The sequence below is a fragment of the Staurois parvus genome, unplaced genomic scaffold, assembly GCF_062004578.1.
Source record: "Staurois parvus isolate SC_StPar_1 unplaced genomic scaffold, SC_StPar_1.0 ptg000520l, whole genome shotgun sequence".
Taxonomy (NCBI): domain Eukaryota; kingdom Metazoa; phylum Chordata; class Amphibia; order Anura; family Ranidae; genus Staurois; species Staurois parvus.
The window spans coordinates 161,815-183,699 of record NW_028318316.1 but is presented as its reverse complement, the minus strand read 5'-3'; the positions used below and the strand labels follow the sequence as shown (position 1 = coordinate 183,699).

The following is a 21,885-nucleotide window of genomic DNA, read 5'->3' as shown; positions in this document are numbered from 1 at the left end:
AATGGTGCTGCTTACAATATAAAAATCTTTCTCATCGCATGATATAAGTATGAAAACCTTAATGCCGTCCGTCCAGGAAAGTCCAGACCGCTACACACAGTCTCTATTCCACTCTCCAAGATGGCCGCCACTCAACTTCCGGTTCCTCGTTTGCGTCTGACGTCACTTCCTACTGACGCGTTTCGTCATTGGACGTAATCATAAAGGGGTTTTTTGGTTTAGAGTGATTTACTAATATTATTTTAAAAACAACTTAAAAAATTTCAAAATAAAGGTCTCAAGATGAATACCCCTGCCTGTCTATTTGGCTTATTCAAAGGAACCAAGGTAATGGTAGAATATGTGAGCTGCCACTAATGATCTCCTCAAAAAAAGGTTCATGTTGTTTTTTTGCCTTCAATACTTTCTAAGTTCCTGACCCAGAGAAAGCACATAGACCACTAATTCTGACTTTACAAGCTGCAAATGTATCCAGGGTCAGGGATCAGTGAAAGTGTTGCAACCAGAGAGCCAGCATGCTGGTCAGACAGCTTGAATTTCCATAAAGAGCTCAGCAGTAGTATATGTATTTTATTTTTTCAAAGAGCAATGTTTCTGTTAGAAGAATGACATTTGTGTCTTTTAAAGGCCTTTATTTATCAAATTTACAACCATTTCACATATAAGATCCATTAAACAGAGTAAGAAACATACATTCACTGACTCATCCATTCTTATCCCAACCTCACCCTGCCTTAAAGAATAAGTTCACCTTTTGACCAAAAATAATACATTCACATTTTCTGCAGGTAAAAAATGTGCATTTATAATTTTTGGTTGCAGGAGCCTGTAAAGCATTGCAGGCTCCTGAAGACCTGTCAGTATATCTGCTTGCCCTTATAGGATGCACGGGCAAGCAAGTATACTGACAGGAAGAATCAATGAACTACCATGGTGCTCCACAGTGCTATGGTAGTTCATTAAGAACTACAAGCCAACAGCCGCTAAGGATGTCGGGACTTATAGTTCATTCATTCACAGAACACTGTGAAAGAATGACATGGCCATGTGGGCAGAGCCCCGCATGGCTGCACTGATTTTAAATAGTAACATGTTCCCAAAGGTGAACTTATCCTTTAAACATACTGTAGTTATTTAGTCCAAACTTGCAATGAGGGTTGCTACAAAATGATAACAATTGTTACATACTGTATATACACTAGAACCCATTTATTAGCTCAAGGCAGTAAACATTTGTTCCAGATTTAAACTTTATTGGACAAGCACAGCCTAGATGAGTTTGTATTTTGGTAAGACATCATTCTCCATCTAAGTCAGCTGATCAATGGATGGTAGGTTAGAGTCCCTCCAGCAGAATAGAATCACTTTTGAGGTATAAAAACAGAGGAGACTAAACATAGTCTAAAGAGGACTTGGGGGTATATCATCATTCAGTATATTTAGTAAGAACACTACAGGAGATTTAAGAGCAGTAAATCCAAGATGAGTGGTCAGCAGATTGTCCAAATTTAACCAATATTATTCATGGACGAGTCAAAAAGAGGTGAATTAGGTCCACTTGATCGATGACACAACTTTTCCATGAGAAAGGAATCCCATTTTGTATTTTGGATAGCATGATGAAGGATGAAAACCTCTGGTTTTTGTAGCTGTCTGCTATTACTGGGAAAAAAATGGAGGACATCTCCCATGGTGCACAGCAACAACAAAAAAAAAACCTGACAGTTTTTACCTTCCCCAGATTCTACTCCAAAGTATAAAAAGCATTTTTTTTCATTTCCTGTCCCGGTGACAATGTTGAAACTTTGAGAAATTTAGGGGAAATCCACTCAATAGGGACACTAGGATAACAATAAAAACCTAATTTTCTGGAGTACTGCTTTTTATGAAATTTTGATTTATAAAGTATTTATAAAATTACTACCTATTAATTATAAAAAATACTGTGACATCAGAGAATCTGGGGGAATCTATTGTGGAAAAAGATTTGGGGGGGGGGGGGTTCTTGTAGACCACAGAGCTATCAATAGCTTACAAGTCAGCTAACAAAGCAAGCAAAATACTATCACATATTACGAAGAGTATTTTTTTCTTGGGATACAATAATACTTTTACCTTTTTACAAATCACCCGGTTTGGCTTCATCTTGAATTCAGAGGACAATGCTGGTCACTGATCAACAAAAAAGATGATCTAGAACTAGAGTTCAACAAAGTTAATATGGGGCTGGAGGATCTCCATTACAAGGAATTATTGAGTAAATTACACATATTCAACCTAGAGGAGAGATGTTAAAGAGGAGACGTGAATGCTATTGCCAAATTAAACAAAGGTGACTGTAAGGATAGTAACAAACTGTTTAATTTAAGGTCCCTAACAAGGACAAGCGGCCACAAATTGACACTGGAAAAAAGAAGGTTTAATCTGAAATTGTACAAGGGGCTGTTTACTGTTAGAACAGTAAAAGTGTGGAACTTCTTTCCCCAGGCAAAGGCATCAGAAGTTTCAAAATCTTCTAAATTTGTCAAAGGGCATAATACACAGGGGGTATGTATATTCTTAGCAGGCTCAAAGTGACACACTCACAAACACATATATTGTACTTAATGGCATCATGTAATTTTTCAACTTGATCTACTATGGAATATAACTAATTTACAGCATAGACTGTATAGGATTAAAGAGAAGCACCTGCAGGAATAAAATATACATGAGATTGTAAGGCTTTGCTCTTCTATATTATGGCCTCATCCATTTCTTAGATGAACAAGCCATGAAACAAAGAGAAAACAAAATAATAACAATATTACATCCATGTGTTTTATGTGAAATATTTTTACTTGCTATATGAACAGAAAAATTATTAATGAGTTACTAAAGCTGTAGTAAAGCTGTATTTTTTTTCTCTTTGCAGAGATGGTCTTATCAGCAAGGATGAAATGATGGCCTACTTTCTTAGGGCTAAGTCTCAGTTTCATTGCAAAATGGGTCCTGGCTTTGTTCACAATTTCCAGGAGATGACATATTTAAAGCCAACTTTCTGCGAGCACTGTGCGGGATTTGTACGTATATTATATTGGGCTGTAAATAAGCTTTACATTCAGGTCTGCCACAGCTTATTGCAATGCTCTGTATGAAGTTATTCTACATAGGAAAACCCATAAAACATTTTAAGGATTACTGCATAAGCTGTAGCAAGAATATGAGCAGTGAATAGGAAACACTATGCCACTATGTCACTGCATCTAAATGAAGAATACATTCATTTATAAATAATAGCAGAAAAGCAAACCTGTTAAAACACGAAAGTAAGATAAAAAAGGAAAAACATATGTTTGAATCCTCAAGATTTCTATTGTATGGCAGTTACCAGAACTCTTAAAGGACTTAAAGTTCATTTTTAGCAAAATCTTCCACCATACTGTAAAACAATATATGCTAGGTATATGGCCCTATAAGAGAGCAACCATGAGAGACTAAATCAATAAGAGGCACATTATATATTAGAGGAAGGAATTACATATTGTTGAAAATTGGAAATCTGTCACTAAAGCTCTCTGTAGTACAGCATTTTATGTAGTGATCCAACTTGGCCATTTCCATGCACATACAGTGTATAATTAAAAATTAACTAAATTAACCTGTACATACACTTAGTCATTGATCTGTCTGGACCACCAAAAAATAGTGCAACAAGAATAAAAAAAGAGTAATTCTTTCTGAATGAAAGAGGCTGTGCGGTACATCCACATACTGTAGCACTAACAACATCAAGACAGCAAAGATAAATTTCCTTCTGATGGACTGGAAATTGACAGAAAGACAGATGAACAATGTCCTAGTTGAGGTGAAAGGACAATACCACTTTAGGAGGGAAGGAGAATGAGGGGCTCAACATCACCTTGTCCTTATTTATGATCAGAAATGGTCCTTCACAGGATAAAGTTGCTCGCAGAGATGATGGCAACAGTTAAGGAAACCTTGTGAGCAAGGGTGAAAAGGATAAGTTTAAAAGGCAGTTTATTGTAAAGCCGGCAGGAACAATTTGAAATTCCACAGAGGCGTACTGCTAAACCCACTCACTCTACTCATAAATGAGTTTCCAAATACTGGGTCACATCAGAGGCTGGGTAAATAATGGTGTATGGGTAGTGGCTTAGTCCTTCTTTGAGAAAGAACTCTGAGACATTCCTGTTGCTGAAATAATTGATTGCTTAGGTGCAGACGAGCGAAGCCAGCACTTAGCGTGAGTGTGGAGTATGGAGTCTAATCACGCCTGGAGCTGCATGTGAAATATCTAATAAATATAGTAGTTAGTGCTGCTTGACCTACATAGCCTACTCATAAATGAGTTTTCAAAGATTGGGTCCCATCCGAGGTTGTGCCATGGGTCTAGACCTGGAAAGCATTCTGCGGCTCACTAATACATTACACAGAGGTTTGGAAAGTACCTTAACTAGACCCAGTGCCTGAAAGATACTCTTCATGCAGGTCTGGCAATCGTCCATTCTAGCATGTAACAGGTACAGCCTCCAAAGCTGTTGCTGAGGATGCGCCAATCCAGATTATTATACAAGAGACAAGCTCAAGTAGTGCAAAGAGAAATTTTGCTTGAGAGTATGATGAAAGTGGGCCAGTGCCATCTTGAGAGCCTTGGTCTGAGGCCTCTCCATCATCCTTGTTACCCTTCATCATCGCTCTGGTGACCAGTCTGTGCTGCAGGGTATCACTGGGAGGTGGAGAGTCGGGTATCAAAGTGATGAGGGGTAGTTCTAACATCAAGGGAAGTCTTCTAGGCTGATTGTAATCTGATCTTCAGTAGGATTCAGTGTCTGCCCACATGGAAAGCCTAGCCACACCCCCATGAAGAGAAATTTTGATTGAAAGATAAAGGTTCTTGAGAAAAAAATGGCTAGTAAAAGTGGTTTTCTCACTAAGGAAAAGCCGTCCATCCTCCTAGAAAGTTAGCAAAAACTGGGGCATGCTGGGAGTGGGAAGGGTTTTACCCGGTTGGTCACTGTTTTTTTTGTTTTTCAATTTCCAACTCCCTCTGTTGGTGGCAGTATAACCCAGCTGTCTCTGAATCCTATGTCCCTCAATGAAAGAGACAAATCTTGCTTCTCTCGAATAGATCAGTTTGTCTTTGCCTTCAGCAGTAAGGCATCAAAATACATAATTAGGCTGGAAAACAGAGTTAACATGAAGAGATACAAAGCATCAAGCCTGCAGTAAGAATGCAAAAAGATAAGGTTCTTGCAAGTATTTCTGTTAAATCCAATCAATATCACACAATACAGTTACTATGCCCATATTAATTAATTAAGAATAGACATTATACTGTAGTCTGTATGCAATGGAATCTGGCTGCTGTATAATTTAAAGGATAGGTTCACCTTTTGAACATATTATATGTTACACCTATATTTAGGGTGCAACATGTAACATTTTCAAACAGATATCCCTCTCTACCTTAGCCCCTCCTTCCTCTCCTCCACATCCTCTGTCACATTTGAAATCAGCATTGGTGTGTGGTGCCCTGTCTGCACAGCCATGTCATTCATTCACAGAGATCTAAGAATGAATAAACTAAATGTCCTGTCTGCCACCATGGCAGATGGACTTCTGGTTTCAATTGACTGTGAGCGTGCTATTAGTGTGCTTATAGTCCATTCATACTTCCTACAGCTCCGAAGCTGACAGTCCGGACAGAGGTATGGACACAGAGATGTAAGAAGAGCCCTCAGGAGCCCAACATTACGATCCACTGATTTGTGGGTGCAATACTCTGAAGACTCCTGTGAAAAAAAATAAATGCACATTTTTTTCTTGCAAAAATGTTTTTTTTTTTCTTCGTAAAATTGAATTTAATAAATTAATAAAGAAAATGTACAGCTGTAAAAAAATTAACAATGTGTAAGTAACAAAAATTGTGTTTTAGAAGTATGCAAACTACAAGTATTATTTATAATATATCAGAGTAGAAAAGGATTGATTAATGCTGTGTCTGTAGGGAGATATGTCTTTGATTATTATTTTTTTGGTCAGATACTTGCATTATTTAGTATTTCATGATATACCCTTAGTTTGCTAAGACCGCCAAAACATTTTATTAGTGGAAAGACGTCAGTGAAAATCCACATGCACTGGAGATGTTGATGACAGGAAGGGTGTTGGTGTATCCTGTTTAATTTCTTCTTACTTCTTTATGACCTGGTTTTCCTTCTTGTTTCTTTTGCTGCATTGACTAATTGAGCTGTCCTTCATTTCAGCTGTGGGGTATCATCAAGCAAGGATACAAGTGCAAAGGTACATTTCTATCTGTGTGCAGTGGCGTCATTAGGGTTGGTGTCACCAAGTGCAGTAAAACATGGTGTCACTCCCCCTTCACCAAGTATAGTCCCCCCTCAGTAACAGACTCCCCTCTCCACTAAGGCTGTATTCACACTTGAGCGATTTGTAGCTTTTAGGCCAAAGCTCCAAAAATGGTCAAACTTAAAAAAAACAATTGTTCTCTATGGTGCGTGTCCACACCTGATTGCGTGAACAGGCACCATAGAAAACAACTTTTTTTTTTTTATATATATGTTTGAGAGTGTTTGGAGCTTTGAGCTTCAAGCTACAAATTGCTCAAGTGTGAATGAAGTCTTAGCATAGACCTCCTCTCTTAGTACAGATCCCCTCTCCACTAAGTATAGACCCCCTCTATCAGTACAGACCCCCTCCCTCAGTACAGACACCCCTTACACTGAGTACAGACCCTCCTCCCTCAGTATAGTTCCTCCCTTCCTCAGTATAGACCCCTCTCCCTTATTTCACACACCCATTTACACTTGTGCTAATGGGGAGGTGGGGGTGGATATGTGCTGGAGGGGTGCTTTGGGGGGGGGCTTGTTGTGCTCTTGTGAGGGGGGGGTTGGATTTGAAATCCAACCCACACTTCTAGCATAGGTCCTTTCCCCTCCTAAAGTGCCCCCCAGCATATATCCTCTTAATCCCCCCCCCGCAATCACCCCTTCATCTTTTTTAAGTTGCCCCCCTTGCTGGTTAGTCTGTCCCCCACCTCTGTCCATCTAATATATATATATATATATATATATATATATACATACTATATTGCCAAAAGTACTGGGACACCCCTCCAAATCATTGGATTCAGGTGTTCCAATCACCTCCATGGCCACAGGTGTATAAAATCAAGCACCTAGGCATACAGACTGCTTCTACAAACATTTGTGAAAGAATAGGTCGCTCTCAGGAGCTCAGTGAATTCAAGCATGGTACTGTGATAGGTTGCCACCTGTGCAATAAATCCATCTGTGAAATTTCCTGGCTACTAAATATTCCAAGGTCAACTGTTGTGATAGGTCACATAAAATGACAGAGCGGGATCAGCACATGCTGAAGTGCACAGTGTGCTGCAGAGCCAATAGCTAAAGACCTATGAACTTTGTGTGGCCTTCAGATTAGAGCAACATCAGTGCATAGAGAGCTTCATGGAATGGGTTTCCATGGCCAAGCAGCTGCATCCAAGCCCTACACATCACCATGTGCAATGCAAAGCACTATATGCAGTGGAGTAGAGCACACCACCACTGGACTCTAAAGCTGTGGAGACGTGTTCTCTGGAGTGACAAATCGTGCTTCTCTGTCTGGCAATCCGATGGGTGTCTGGGTTTGGTGGTTGCCAGAAGAACTGTACTTGCCTGAGTACATTGTGGGGTTGTTTTTCAGGGGTTGGGCTTGGCCCCTTAGTTCTAGTGAAGGGAACTCCTAAGGTGTCAGCATATCGAGACATTTTGGATAATTTCATGCTCCCAACTTTGTGGGAACAGTTTGGGGATGGCCCCTTCCTGTTACAATATGGTGGCAGCTATGGGTTAGTCATCCAGCTCCATCCATCCATCAGGGTGGGTGCCAAAATGGTCCAAGATGGCCACCGCTCCTCAATGGCGTCAGCAATAGGGCTCCATCCAATGCGTTTCGTGTACCAACACATCCTCAAGTGCACACGGGCATACCGCTGCACCCCCAGATGTGTGATGTGTATAACCCATGCGCATTAATACTTTTGCTCTGGTGAGTGTACACCCGTCCCAAGGGTGGATTACCTTTCACGAGTTCATGCACTACTGTTCGTCATGGATAAACCAAACGTGCCATTCATAGGCACTCTCTGAGTTTGAACTCTCACACGAAGGACATCCCATTATTCAGGAATGAGTATATGAACTTTTTTTAGCACCATTTACCAGTTTACATAACTATTGCACTTATTTGCACTTTGTTGACTTTACATGCGTTTATGATTGTTAACATGCATTTATAGCGCTGCACTATTACTTTATCATATGATACAGAAGATGTTCAGAGACTGCAGACATACTACAGCAGATGATCAGAGACTGCAGACATAGTACAGGAGATGGTCAGAGACTACAGACATAGTGCAGGAGATAGTCAGAGACTGCAGACATAGTACAGGAGATAGTCAGAGACTGCAGACATTCTACAGATGATCAGAGACTGCAGACATAGTACAGGAGATGGTCAGAGACTACAGACATAGTACAGGAGATGGTCAGGGATTGCAGACATAGTACAGGAGATAGTCAGAGACTGCAGACATTCTACAGATGATCAGAGACTGCAGACATTCTACAGATGATCAGAGACTGCAGATATGATACAGGAGATGGTCAGAGACTGCAGACATAGTACAAGAGACGGTCAGAGACTGCAGACATAATACAAGAGACGGTCAGAGACTGCAGACATGATACAGAAGATGGTCAGAGACTGCATACATAATACAAGAGATGGTCAGAGACTGCAGGCATGATACAGAAGATGGTCAGAGACTGCAGACATACTACAGCAGATGATCAGAGACAGCAGATACATTGTACAGGAGATGGTCAGTGACTGCAGACATAGTACAGGAGATGGTAAGAGACTGCAAACATAATACAGGAGATAGTTAGACACTGCAGACATAGTACAGGAGATAGTTAGACACTGCAGACATTCTACAGATGATCAGAAACTGCAGACATGATACAGGAGACAGTCAGAGACTGTAGACATAATACAAGAGATGGTCAGAGACTGCATACATAATACAAGAGATGGTCAGAGACTGCAGACATGATACAGAAGATGGTCAGAGACTTCAGACTTATTACAGGAGATGGTCAGAGACTGCAGAATTACTACAAGAGACAGTCAGAGACTGCATTTATGCCTGAATCCAGTGAATAATTTTGCAACCCTGCAAGATCAAGTTAGAAATCCTCTTCACAATGTACATCTAAGTGACAGAAGGCAGCATCACTTCCAGTCTTGTCTTATAAAACAGACAACTGGTCAAGAGCAGTGGAAGACAGTAAATAGTTAAAGGATAAATTCACCTTTAGTAACATGTTGGCCACCTGGCCACGTCACTCATTTACAGCATTCTGTGAATGAGCGACTATAAGTCCCGACAGCCTTAGCAGCTCTCAGCTTGTAGTCCTCAATGAACTACCACGTCCCTGTAGAGTGCTGTGGTAGTTCATTGATTCTTCCTGTGTGCAGGTTGGATTAGGCAACTATAAAAAAAGAGTAGCGAGTGAGACAAGAGGGAGGGGAGGCTTTCCCTGATCGGTATTTATATTGTCTAACTTTCACATTACCTGAACACACTGATAAGATGTTTTGAAGACGCTGCAGCTGGCTAGCATAACAAGTGACCAGTGTCACATTGCTGTTGATGTTCAGTTGTTTCTCTGGAGCTATTTCAGCTAGAGCTATGTGTGCTGCAGGATTTGTAATTCTGATTGCACCTTCTTCTTGTGGCTCCTGGGCTTCAGTTACTTTGTGTATCCCCCGGTGCCCCTATTCAATACCAATCCAGCCACCAGCATCTTCCATTTACAATCAAATGTGGTGGGCTGGAGAAGGGGGGGGTTACAGTGTTTGCTGATTGGCTAAGGATGGGAGGGAAGAGGAACAACTGTCGCTGCAGCTAGTGCAGTGTATTTGTCTTGTCCCTCCCTCATGCTCAGATAAGAAGCGCTATTGGCTGCTACACTGAGCATGCAGAAACATGAGCTGGGCCCCCCTGTCAAAGTGCAGTACCCCCTTATCGGCATCTCTTGGTGTTAACCCTCTGCCTGGTGACATCCTTGTGTGGTCTACACCCCCATGGTGATGCCAGTATCTGTGTGCATTATTAAGAATAATTAGGGGGAGTCAATGAAGGCAAATGAGAATGATCGCTCTGCAAAGGAAATATCTCCAGAACTAGGTGAATGAAGTGAAGCTCTGTTGACTTCCATAATCCGATCATGTACATCCAGCCAAGTACAAATGTTGTTTTTATTTTTTTTTTTGCATGTGATTGAGTATCCTTTGCAAAGTAAAATTTCACTACATTCAGCAAGCCCTGGGGAAATTACCGTTGCAAAATAAACAGCGTATTTACCAAAATTAACACCATTGGTTTTTATTTTTTTCCTTGCATGTGATTGAGTATCCTTTGCAAAGTAATATTTTACTACATTCAGCAAGCCCTGTGGAAATTACCTTTGCAAAATAAACAGCATATTTACCAAAATTAACACCATTGGTTTTGGCACCCGACTTAAGGGTCGCAGATGCCTAATTAAAGGTGGAGGGATGCTGCTGGCTTGAGCAAAATAACCTTTTGCACAAACACTGTTGAAAAGGTAGCTGGAACTGAGTTGCATTTTATGGGAATTAATGGGAGGGAAAGACAGTTATTAGAATAAATTTGAGTAATAAACAAGTTGACATTGCCACATGGACTCACTGATGTGTACTTGTTCTCATAGTGTGCTGAAAAGGTGTGCTTTCTTCCCTTTAGTTATGCTGCAATATGCACTAAGCGCCCTGCTTTACATAATGATTTAAAGTAACTGAAAAAAAGCAGAAACAGATTATTTTCTCATGTAGGTAAAGTTGTGGTTATTTAAAAAATAATTCGACCATGGAAATTTCCTTTGTACTCTTGACACAAATACCATAAAAACTTCTGATTTGGCTTCATTTAGTTTAATAAGCTAGTACTAGTTTTTGGTTTTCTAAGTGCACCTGTATGTATTTACCAGTATAACATTGGAATTTTGCAATATGGCAACTATACCTGTACTTATAAGGTACAACATGGGAATACGCCAATATCTTCTCACTGGATAAATTAACTGAAACCTAAGCCAAAACTTATTTTAGATTTGTATGGAGCCGGGAAGGGTTAGAAACTCTGTTAGGCTTAAAGTAGAATTCTGGGCTTTTACTAATTGTGCTTAAAAGCACTCCCTCCTTCCTTCTAGCACCTATACTAACTAACCTGTGTACAACATAAAATAAATGTCCATACTTACCTATTTTCAGGCCGTCCTGATCCAGTCACATGATTGGCTGCTCCATGTCATTGCAGGGGAGAGGAGGGAGCCTCGACAACAGATGGGCCATAGTAATCCTATGGATGACATCACCTCACCGCTCAGGAATTACCAGCTGTTATCGAGCACTTTCTCCTTTCCCCTCTAGCTGGTGCTGGCTGACACAAGGGAGCAGTGATGGGACAAGGTCATCTAGCACCCAGGGCGAAGATGACACACTGCACCCCCCCTAAGATGTTTTAACACTATGTGTCAACAAAATCCCTTCCCCCCCAAAAAAAAATCAAGCACTAATCTCCACACTTGCCCCCTAAGCAAAAATTTCCTTTGCAAGCCATAATTCCCCCCCAAATAAAACCTCCTCCTCCCAGTACAAATCCCCCCTTGGCCCACTGAAATCCCTCTTCCAGAACATGAGTCTGACAGTTCCAATCCAGGAGCACTCCAGTGGCAGGAGTGTGCAGCTAGAGGGGGGAGAGAGAGCACAGCCCACACCTCCTCCCGCCTCTCTCCTTCTCCAAAGATTTGGCTTGTCACTACCCATGCTAAGCTGACAGGAGTAGTGATGCTGCTGTCACAACTCATGTCAGCTTGTAGCATCAGGAACTCCTCTTGGTCCCCCCCCCCACTCCACCTCACATAATATCAGTGCCCAGGGCCCCTTCTGCCCACCCCTTGTCCCAGCCCTGCAGGATAGACCACATGATTGGACTGGAGTGGCCTGAGAACAGGTAAGTGTTTCCTTTTTTTTTTACACAGGTTAATTAGTTTAGATGTTAGGAGAGGGGATGGAGCATTTTTAAGCATAGTTAGTAAAAGCCTGGAATTCTACTTTAATATTGTCAGTGACCAAGATTTACCCTCACTTCAGTGACTAATGGTAAATGCAATATCCATTTGTAAAACATCAACATGTTCTCTAATAACTTGTAAAAGCTTTTTTTCCCCTTTCAGATTGTGGTGCTAACTGTCATAAACAATGCAAGGACCTCCTCGTGCTAGCTTGCCGGAAACTCTCTAGAGGAACATCTATTGGAAGTAGCCATGGGTCCCTTCCAAGCAGTCCATCTCTGGCTCCAGGTATTGTATGACACATGAAATGTTCAGTTAAATAACTCACTGGTGGTAATCCTGTGGAATTAATAGTACTACAGGGAGGCATTGGAGAACAATGCCTCATCAGACACACATCAGTAAGCCCCTCCCAGGCCGATGCAGAGTTTACAAACAGGCCTCCTATCAAAACCTAATTTATGGAGGTGTTGAAACCCAGATCAGGAGAACAGCATAGAGTAACAACCTTGTTCCTCCATAGATAGTATGTGGTAAGTGAGCATTGCACCCTAGGATAGGAAATGTGTTACAGACAGAAACACCTGGTGAAAAAAAAACATGAAAAAAGAAATGCAGCCTTCACACCCATGGATTGGTAAGTTGCAATATATAAGAGTGTTGTTCTTTGGTCACGTTGGTTGGATGAGATTGCAGCAGTGCACCAGGGAGAGTTAACTGTGAACCTTTCAGCCTTATTCCTGATCTGTATCCCCCAGATGTGGGATATATACTGTATACTATATACATGTGATGCAGAGAATAGTGCAGTGAAATGAAGTGATATGATGTCACTCTCTGCAGCATTTCTCCTGTAAGTCCAAAGAGGGGTGGATCCTTCCCACTGTGGGCTTGCATTAGGATTTTCAGCTACTGCTGGAGAATCCACTTTTAAATGAACTGCCCAAACTGGTCTTGGGCTTTAAAGTCATTAGGTCAACTTAGCAGCTGGGCATCTTCAAAAGGTTAGTAGCAGTAACCTCTGTATTTTTATCAGCACAGGTTCTATTTGCTGTTTAAGAATAATAGAAGTTAAAATGTTTTACTTGAAGTTGATTTTCCAGCAACAGGCAACAACATTTCTAACATTAGCATAAGCAACATAATAAAAGTAATATATTCCTGTTTTTTGCAGCACAAGATGAAGTTTTTGACTTTCCTTCTCCTGGAAGACAAAATCACGATCTAGACGGACGGGCAATAACTCTGGTCACTGGTTCTTCAAGGAAGATTTCGGTGCGATTGCAACGTTCAACAACCAGCCAAGCAACGCAAACAGATCCTGTGTGGTCAGATTCTGGATGGAGTGATACTGGTCCTCATACATTTCCTAAAATGAAAACTAAATTCTATGGCAAGTCAGCAAAAAACAAGGGTTTTGCTAAATGGGAGAATGAAAAGCAAAACCTTCACCCCAACATGGACATTATGGAAGTACAGGCTCTGGAACAACTTCAAGATCAAAATGGAACAGAAACGAGAAATGAATTGAGCAGTACAGAGGTAATGCTAAATGTATTTATAAATGTAATTACTTGGGTCAATGCTATGTCAAGAAAAAAATATTTAGTGCATCTCTTAATTACATGAACATTTTCCCATGTGCTATCCTCTTAAAGTGATATTAAAGGCTCAGTGTTCTTTTTTTTTTTTTTTTAGATATCAAACATATACTTATATGGTTTTGCACAGAACACCTCCAATCCTCCTTTCTCGCCCCCCCCACTGGTGTTCCTGGTCCCTCCCCCCTGAGTGCCCCCATAGCAAGCTGCTTGCTATGGTGGTATTTGTGTATACTCGCTCCTAAGCAGATTCTGTGTGTCTATAAGCCCTGCCCCCGCTCACTTCTCACTGGATGTGATTGACAGCAGTTGGAGCCAATTGCTCCTGCTGCTCTGTCTCAGCCAATGAGGACAAAAAGAACCAGGAAAGCTGCTGCTTCCGTGCACATCGCTGGATCAGGAGTAGGCTCAGGTAAGTGTTGGAGGGGGAAAGCTGCACACTGCAGGTTTTTTAAGTTATAATAAAAGATAAAAAACCTTCAGCCTTTACAAGCACTTTAAACATGTTGCAAGTAAATAAAAATTACTGTTGATGTGCCAGAAAAAAAGTGTGCGCCTAACTTCCACAACACAGCTCTGAATTCATAAGCACTTGGTGTCAGCACTGTCAATTTCATTTCTAATTACAAATAACACAGGAACCACCCCCCATTCACCATGACTCTGCATTTTGCACAGGCATCACCTCCCAAGTTTTCTGGCAGAATCAACAGGTATTTTATATACAGCAAATGTCCAAAATGAAATAATGTTTCATAAATATCATAAGTATTAGGAGAGCTGAAGTCGAGAATTACGCCATACCCTAGTTTTATGGGTTCTTTACAACAAACTACTTGCATGCAGTTTCAGCCAGCTGTGAAGGAAAAACATTTTTCCCTGTAGTAAGAAATATTTTCCAATTTTCACCAGAATAATCACAACTAGATTCTCATGCTGTGAGCAATGCAAATGGTTTATATTTTTCTAAGTTGGTTAAAGTAGATGCTTCAATTAGCTGAAGTATAGAAAAATGAAACTTAGAACTGCACTTCTCATGGAGTCCAAATACTAATTTAGCTTATACTTAAAAATATCCCAACAAACACATAACCTGAAATACAAGGACAGACATACCACTTGTGCAAATCGTGTATCTGCACATAGGCCCACTGAGAGCTAGAGCCCTATTTAAACTAGATGTGGTCAGGTGGGTGCTGGATTTTCCTTTGTCAGGTAGAACTGGTCACGGATTATTTCCATCTAGCTATTAATCAATACATGGTAATTATAAGTGTGTGTGTGTGGGGGGGGGTGTCCTTGGCTGGTAGCGAAATGGGCCTGTCTTGCACAAAAGCCCACTGGTGTCCTTGTCTGCTACTGCTGATATTATAAAGTCCATTCCTCTGCAAACTTTTTTTTTTTTAGTTACGGATGGTGTGGCGAAAGTCTACTCCGGGAGGCTACTTTGGGGGTGGCAAGCCATCAATCGCAATTGACCCATCTGCTGTCCGCAGATTGGGAACTTGGCCCTTCATTGCCATTCCTTCCCCAGCTTCCGCCACTCTTCTCTTCACTGGAAAGTGAAGAGTGGGAAGAGTCACAGTACTGGATAGAGTGCGGAGGCAGGAACTGCCACAGTTAACATTTCACATTAACCAGCAGGTGATTGGTTGCCAGGTGGTCATAGCAACCAATCACCAGCTTGTTACTGTGAAAAGTTAACTCTTGCATCTCCCACCCTGCCCTCTAACTACTCTAAGTACTGTGATACTTCCTGCTCTCCACCCTCCTGTACACCTGTGTAATGTAGGAGAGTCCTATCCACACACTGGTGTGAAGGGAATAGAGAACACTGCATTGGGGGGTGGGGGTGGGAAGAGAACAGAGGACACTACAGTGGGGTTGTGTGTGAAGGGGACAGAGGATACTGCATTGGATGGTGCAAAGTGGACAGAGGAAACTGCATTGGGGGGGCAGAGCTAACTATGGGGGAGTGTAAAGGGGACAGTACAGTGGGGGGGCTGTGAAGGTGACAGGACACTGCAGTGGAGGGAGGGACAGAGGACACTACAGTGGGTGTGTGTCACGAACACTGATGGTGACCTCTAGTGGCCCACTGGCCGGAGTCCCCCAGGGCGCGGAGTCTAAGCCCAGGTCTGCTGGTTCACCAAAGCCCCTGATGGTGGGGATGGACTTGAAGCAGACTAGGACCAGGTCGCGACCCCTGAGTGACACCAACCGTGGTAAAGGCAACCGCCAATGGCGTGTAGCGGGTAGGAGCCAGATGTGAAGAGGTGTGATGTTGTCAGGCAAGCCGGGTAGGTAACAGCGAGGCAGACGGTACAGATCGGTAGACAAAGAGTAATCGGGTCACAAGCCGGGTTCGGTAACAGGAGGTCAGACAAAAGGAGCAGGCAGAGGATGGTCAGGGCGAGCCAAAGGACAGGGGAGGAGAAGACAGCGGTACCAGGTCCAGGCAGGATTCATCAGTGATAACTATTGTCAGCAAAACACAAGGAGGTTGATTTACTAAATATGGCCAGTGCAAAATCTGGTGCAGCTGTGCATGCCAGCCAATCAGCTTCTAACTTCAGCTTGCTCAATTAAGCTTTGACGAAAAAAACATATGCAGAACTAAAGGTGAAGGTAAATATTCCAGCTGGGACAACTGTTCTGGGGCCAACTCTCTTAGGGCTGACACTTGCAGCTGGAGGGTAGTAAAAAGAGGCAGATTCACTGCCCCCTATACCCACCACAGTGCCGTACGCATGATTTGCTTTATGGCTGCAGCAAAAATGTACACCCGCTTTAACATTCGTCAGGCAGTACTGGTGCTAAACAAAATCCATTCAAGTGTGTATCAAGACCGATTCCACAGTGTATCACTTTCCACAGGGATGGTAAGGACCACTGCAAATGTAAACAAGCTTTAAGAGGGAAAAGTCCCTTCATTTCAGTTTAGATTTCCTCCAACATCCTGTTGTATCACTGGAACAGAAACTTAAGGGAAAGTTTCCCAATGGTATATAAAGACAAAAAAAAAAGGATAACTGGCAAGGGTTTTAACCTTTCATTGCTCTATCCAAAGCTAAAAGAAAAAGGTTTTGGCAATACATACACTTTAAGTCTTCTGGGTCTGAAGGTGACTGAAGTATTCAATAAATATATGTATAGATAGCATGCTTCATTACTTTCCTACCACTAATGACTCCATTTTTTGCACTATTTGTAGGACAGCTGATTCTTTGATTTTCAGCAATGAGGAGCAAACCAGAAGCAGTATAACACTGAAATTCCTTAAATGATCAGGGGATGTTAGAAAATGGCATTGTACTGATGAAGAGCTATCCAGGCTACAGATCCTAGATGTCTGCCAGAATGTATTGTACGCCCTTTGCTCACTGAAGGATACTTATCTACAGCAAGGGACAAGTATGGAAGGAAGACACAATAAATTGAGTACAAATTCTTCACACTGAGAGGTCTCTGTCACTACATTCCTACAAAAGTTCTGTATATAGATATGTGATCCTATTTGTTTATTGTTATTATTACTATTTATTTAAAAATAGCAAAAGAACAGACAATTATTTAATCATCATAATTATAAATTCACACATCTGAGATACTCCTTTCGAAGCTAATTTAGAAGACAGGAGCAGCAACATTATTGGCTTTTTACAACTCCAGCTAGAACAAGGAAGAAAACACCTTCTTCAGGCTCTCTTATGCAAGGAGTGAACCTGTAAGGCACGATCGTGGACAAAGCCCTCTTTCCCCTTTAACTGCCTATACTTTTACAAGTGGACCTGCAGAACAGAACATAGTATCAACGGTATGTTATTTCCTTGGTGTCCTTGGACCGTATAAACATTTCCACTGATATTTCAATTGAACCACAAGTATAAATAGCTTGAATGAATACAAACATCTGCAGATGGAACCATCAAGGCTGCCTACATTTGTGCTCCAATTTTCCACCTTTATGATTTATCTCTTATGTCAGACATGTCCATTCCTGACACTAGAGCCAGATTACCGGACACTCTACAGGAACAAAATGTAAAGACATAAGCGGTAAAGTGAGGCACATCTTTAGTGTATGATCAAACCCAAAGCAGCTTCAAGACATGTTCAGAAATGTTCAACTACTACCATATAATAATTTAAAGAATTCTCTGAATCACTGGATGTTGATTTTTCATTCTGTTCTTTAATGATATTAAACAAAATGGTGTAAAACTCTTCCACTGCATTTCCACATTGTCTAGTACAGTAGCAAAGTTCACATTGTTGGTAAATGATCAGTACAGATCAGAAGCTCACCAAACCCTCCATACACTACAGAAAATGTGGACTGCACACAGATGACCAGTCAGATATGCGGTTTATTTTTTGCACAGAGCAAATGCAGTCTGTAACCAGCAGCCAGATTCTCAACCTTGTTTCACACAAAACATGTATTTTTTTATGAAATTATATTCCTATCCTTTATTCAGGATTAAACAAAAAGGTTTTTTTTTTCTAGTCAGGTGAATCCAAGATATACAGTATACTGTATATATCCAAGAAAAAATAAAATATTTCACATGAATATTTTTGTGTTCTACATATTGGCCAGTAGAAGATGCTCTAGGTTCATTTTCATTTTTTTCCAGGCAATTTTTTCCAGCGTTGGTGAAAAAGCTAGCTTACAGAGCTCAATAGCTCAAGCTGATTTTTTACACATAGCAGAATGAGTTAAAGAAGTGAATCTTTACCCTCTACATACTGCTGTGCTGTATGTAGAGTCTCATGAACAGAGAAAACAGGACAGAGATTCTGAATAGAAACAGCTTCTGTTGTGCTCTATAAAAAGAAAGAAAAAAACAATATATATTTAAAAAAGAGCTCTGCACCAATGCATTGGCACCTTAGATTACTTTAGCACAGTGATAATTTCATTTGTTTTATATTATTTCTTGGAAGCAATGCAACATATCTTGGGAGTCTAAACAAATTAATTGGATATATGTTTACTAGTCATATGGTATAGAGGGTTTTATTAGTAATATTATAACTAGATAATATAATAGATCACATATGATTGTGGATCAGTAAAATGACTGCGTAAGTTCATCAGATGTGCTGAATAAGCATACAGTCTCCAACAAGTGAGGAGCCAGAAATAGTGAATATCAGAAAATAGCCAAGTAATGCACTAACCAGATAGCGCATGTTAAAGCGAACAGGGAAGTGCCAAGCTATGTTTATCCTATGTACATGTACCTCCGGGTCTGGCCGTTTATGAGCAGCTGAACCTTTGTTAGTAAGTCCTTTTTTGATTGCTTATTGACCTAATAAACGATATCACACTATTTGAGGCCTTTTTCCACGGGCTCTTTATTTCTGGGGAGCCTGAATCCAGAAGGTCCTGGTGCTGTGCCTAGCAAGAACACATCTGCAAGTGACATCCCTGGATCCGTGATACAGCTTCCCCTGGAACCGATGACATCTAGTGGTCACCCTATAGATGACACCCTCCTGATCCATTAATACAGTGGCTGGATACACCTGGACAGATGACATCTAGTGGTCACCCTATAGATGACACCGCCTTGCTCCAGTGATACAGTGGCTGAGTACCAGGGACAGGTCTTAAATGTCCCATGCGCTTTAACATGCGCTATCTGGTTAGTGCATTACTTGGCTATTTTCTGATATTCACTATTTCTGGCTCCTCACTTGTTGGAGACTGTATGCTTATTCAGCACATCTGATGAACTTACGCAGTCATTTTACTGATCCACAATCATATGTGATCTATTATTGTGTAACTATTGTTTAATTAGCGCTGCACTTTTATGCTTTATTATTTACTCTGGAGGTTCACGAGGTGCCTTTTGTGCCAGCAGCTACCATATCTACATCCTACTATGCGCTCGATTTTATATATATATTTTTATATATAAGTTTATTATAACTAGATAATATGCTTATTAAAGATCTTAATGCCCCCCATGCTTACCTCATTTGCACCGAAACAGGAAAAGGCCCACTAAGGATATGACAAAAACAACTGATCTGTTGGTAGGATCAACAGGTAATAAAACTTACTGGAGGACACAGAAAACTTAAACACAGTGTTAATGCTAGTGACTGACTGCATTTTTTATTTGTTTTTTTGCCTATGGCTATGACTAGTGATGAGCCGAACAATCCCCTGTTCGATTTGCAGTCAAATGCTCAAACCTAATGAAAGTTCAACCATGATTTTCTAACTTAGTCTGTGGGACTCGAACTTGTAAATTCAAAAGTGTTCATTTTGAAGGCTTATATGCAAGTTATTGTCCATGAAACAGGTAAAACCCTGAGGGACATGAACCAGTGAGGGACAGTCATTTTTAATTGCTTTAAGAAAAAAAAAGAAAAAAGCAATTCCCGTAATTATCATGCCTGGGGGGGGGGTCCTCTTAAACTACCTGCAAAGATGCACATCTGTACGATGTATAGAACCTGCTGCAGCAGGAGTGCCATTTTTAAAAAAAAAAAAAACATTTTTATTAAAAAAACAAAAGAAAAACAATATGGGAAGGTTAGGAGGGACCCCACAGTATTTTATTTTATTTTTAACGTGTGTGGGGTTCCCCCTGAAAACCATACCAGGCCCTTTTGGCCTGGCAGGACTTTTAAGGGGAACTACATCCCCAAAAAAATGGGGGGGGGAGCATGAGGTCCCTCCTAAATTCTTACCAGACCCTTGATCCAAGCACAGGCCTGGCAGGCCAGGAAAAGGGAGGTCGAGCAAGCACCTCCCCTGCTGAACCATACCAGGCCACATGCCCCCAACATAGGGGGGGGCTTTGGAGTAGGTGGGGCTCCCCCCAAAGCACCTTGTCCCAAACTTTATGGGGACAAGGGCTTCTTCTCCACAACCCTGGGCTGTGGTTGTGGGGTTTTGTGGGGGGAGGTGACTTATCGGAATCTGAAAGTCCCTTTTACAAGGGAGTCCGCAGAACCCAGGCCACCCCCTTGCGAATGAGTATGGGGTACATAATACCCCTACCCATTCACCAAAAAAGTGTAAAATGTGAATAAAAACAACAGTTTTTGACAAGTCGATAGTCGAGTCAAACGTATGTTCGACTCGAAAATCAAAGACATCACTAGCTATGACTATAACTTTATTTTAAGCAGAAGTGCTATAAAGGTGATTTCAGAGTTAAAAGGAAATGGTACCCTTGGTTACACCTACCCCTGTGTTCTAGTGCACCTCTGCTGTTTTGGCAGAAATCATCAAGTTCGCCCATGGCCAACTCTGCACGACACAATGAAACTATAAAGGCCAAATATAATGGTACTCTCTTGTCAGACATCGTTTGGTCCTATGCATGCCAAGAATCCTGCTTATTATGAAAGCACAGGGAGAAATGCTCTTTTACCAAACAGCATGTATTCAAAAATAGTAATGTACTTTTCAATTCGCATGAAATGTAATAAATAGTAATAAATGACAAAGTTATAGAGTGCTATAAATACAAAAATGTTGATGTTAAACGCAAAAAAGAGAGAAATCCAGAAACCATAACCAGTCTTCTGGGAATATTCCCTCACATACCTCTATAAACTTTTAATAAAACCCATGCTGGTGCTGGATATAGGCTTTAAAGTATATATTAACAGCCTGTTGGCACCAGCATGCAAGCAACCAGTTTGCTGGGTACTGGTATCACCATTTATGCTATACCATTGCAATTTGGGGACTAAAATACTGTATTTACTTGTATCTAATGTTTTATAACAGTACAACTGTAACATTGGTTGTCAACTTATGAGCTAAAGAACACCTCAATTGCGGCCCCTGACATCACCAAAGGGCCACACATAAAGTTAAATATATGTAATGCTTGAGAGGACTGTCAGAAACTGCAGACCTAATACAGGAAAATGAGGGGCACAGAGTGTGGACATGATACATTTTTGGCTGGGAATATGCTGTAGAAGACCATATGAAACTGGGATCATGTTACATGAGGCCAGTAGAGATCAATGCTGTTACCCTAATCAATGTTCCCACTATACCAGAGGGCTGAGTTCCAGGGAACTATAATGTTTAGTAATATCACTGC

At 41.1% G+C, this 21,885-nt stretch overlaps 1 protein-coding gene across 5 annotated transcripts in view; it reads left to right on the top strand.

The window, feature by feature from the left end:
- RASGRP3 (RAS guanyl releasing protein 3) overlaps positions 1-18,024 on the top strand; it is a 205,821-nt gene extending 187,797 nt beyond the window's left edge. For all 5 annotated transcript variants that reach the window (XM_089690176.1, XM_089690178.1, XM_089690177.1 and 2 more), the window contains 5 exons: positions 2,915-3,062; positions 6,270-6,306; positions 12,357-12,482; positions 13,369-13,736; positions 17,010-18,024. In XM_089690176.1, the coding sequence (XP_089546302.1) occupies positions 2,915-3,062; positions 6,270-6,306; positions 12,357-12,482; positions 13,369-13,736; positions 17,010-17,018 (688 nt within the window). In that variant the 3' untranslated portion in view covers positions 17,019-18,024. The remainder of the gene's footprint in view (positions 1-2,914; positions 3,063-6,269; positions 6,307-12,356; positions 12,483-13,368; positions 13,737-17,009) is intronic.
- Positions 18,025-21,885: the final 3,861 nt, after the last annotated feature.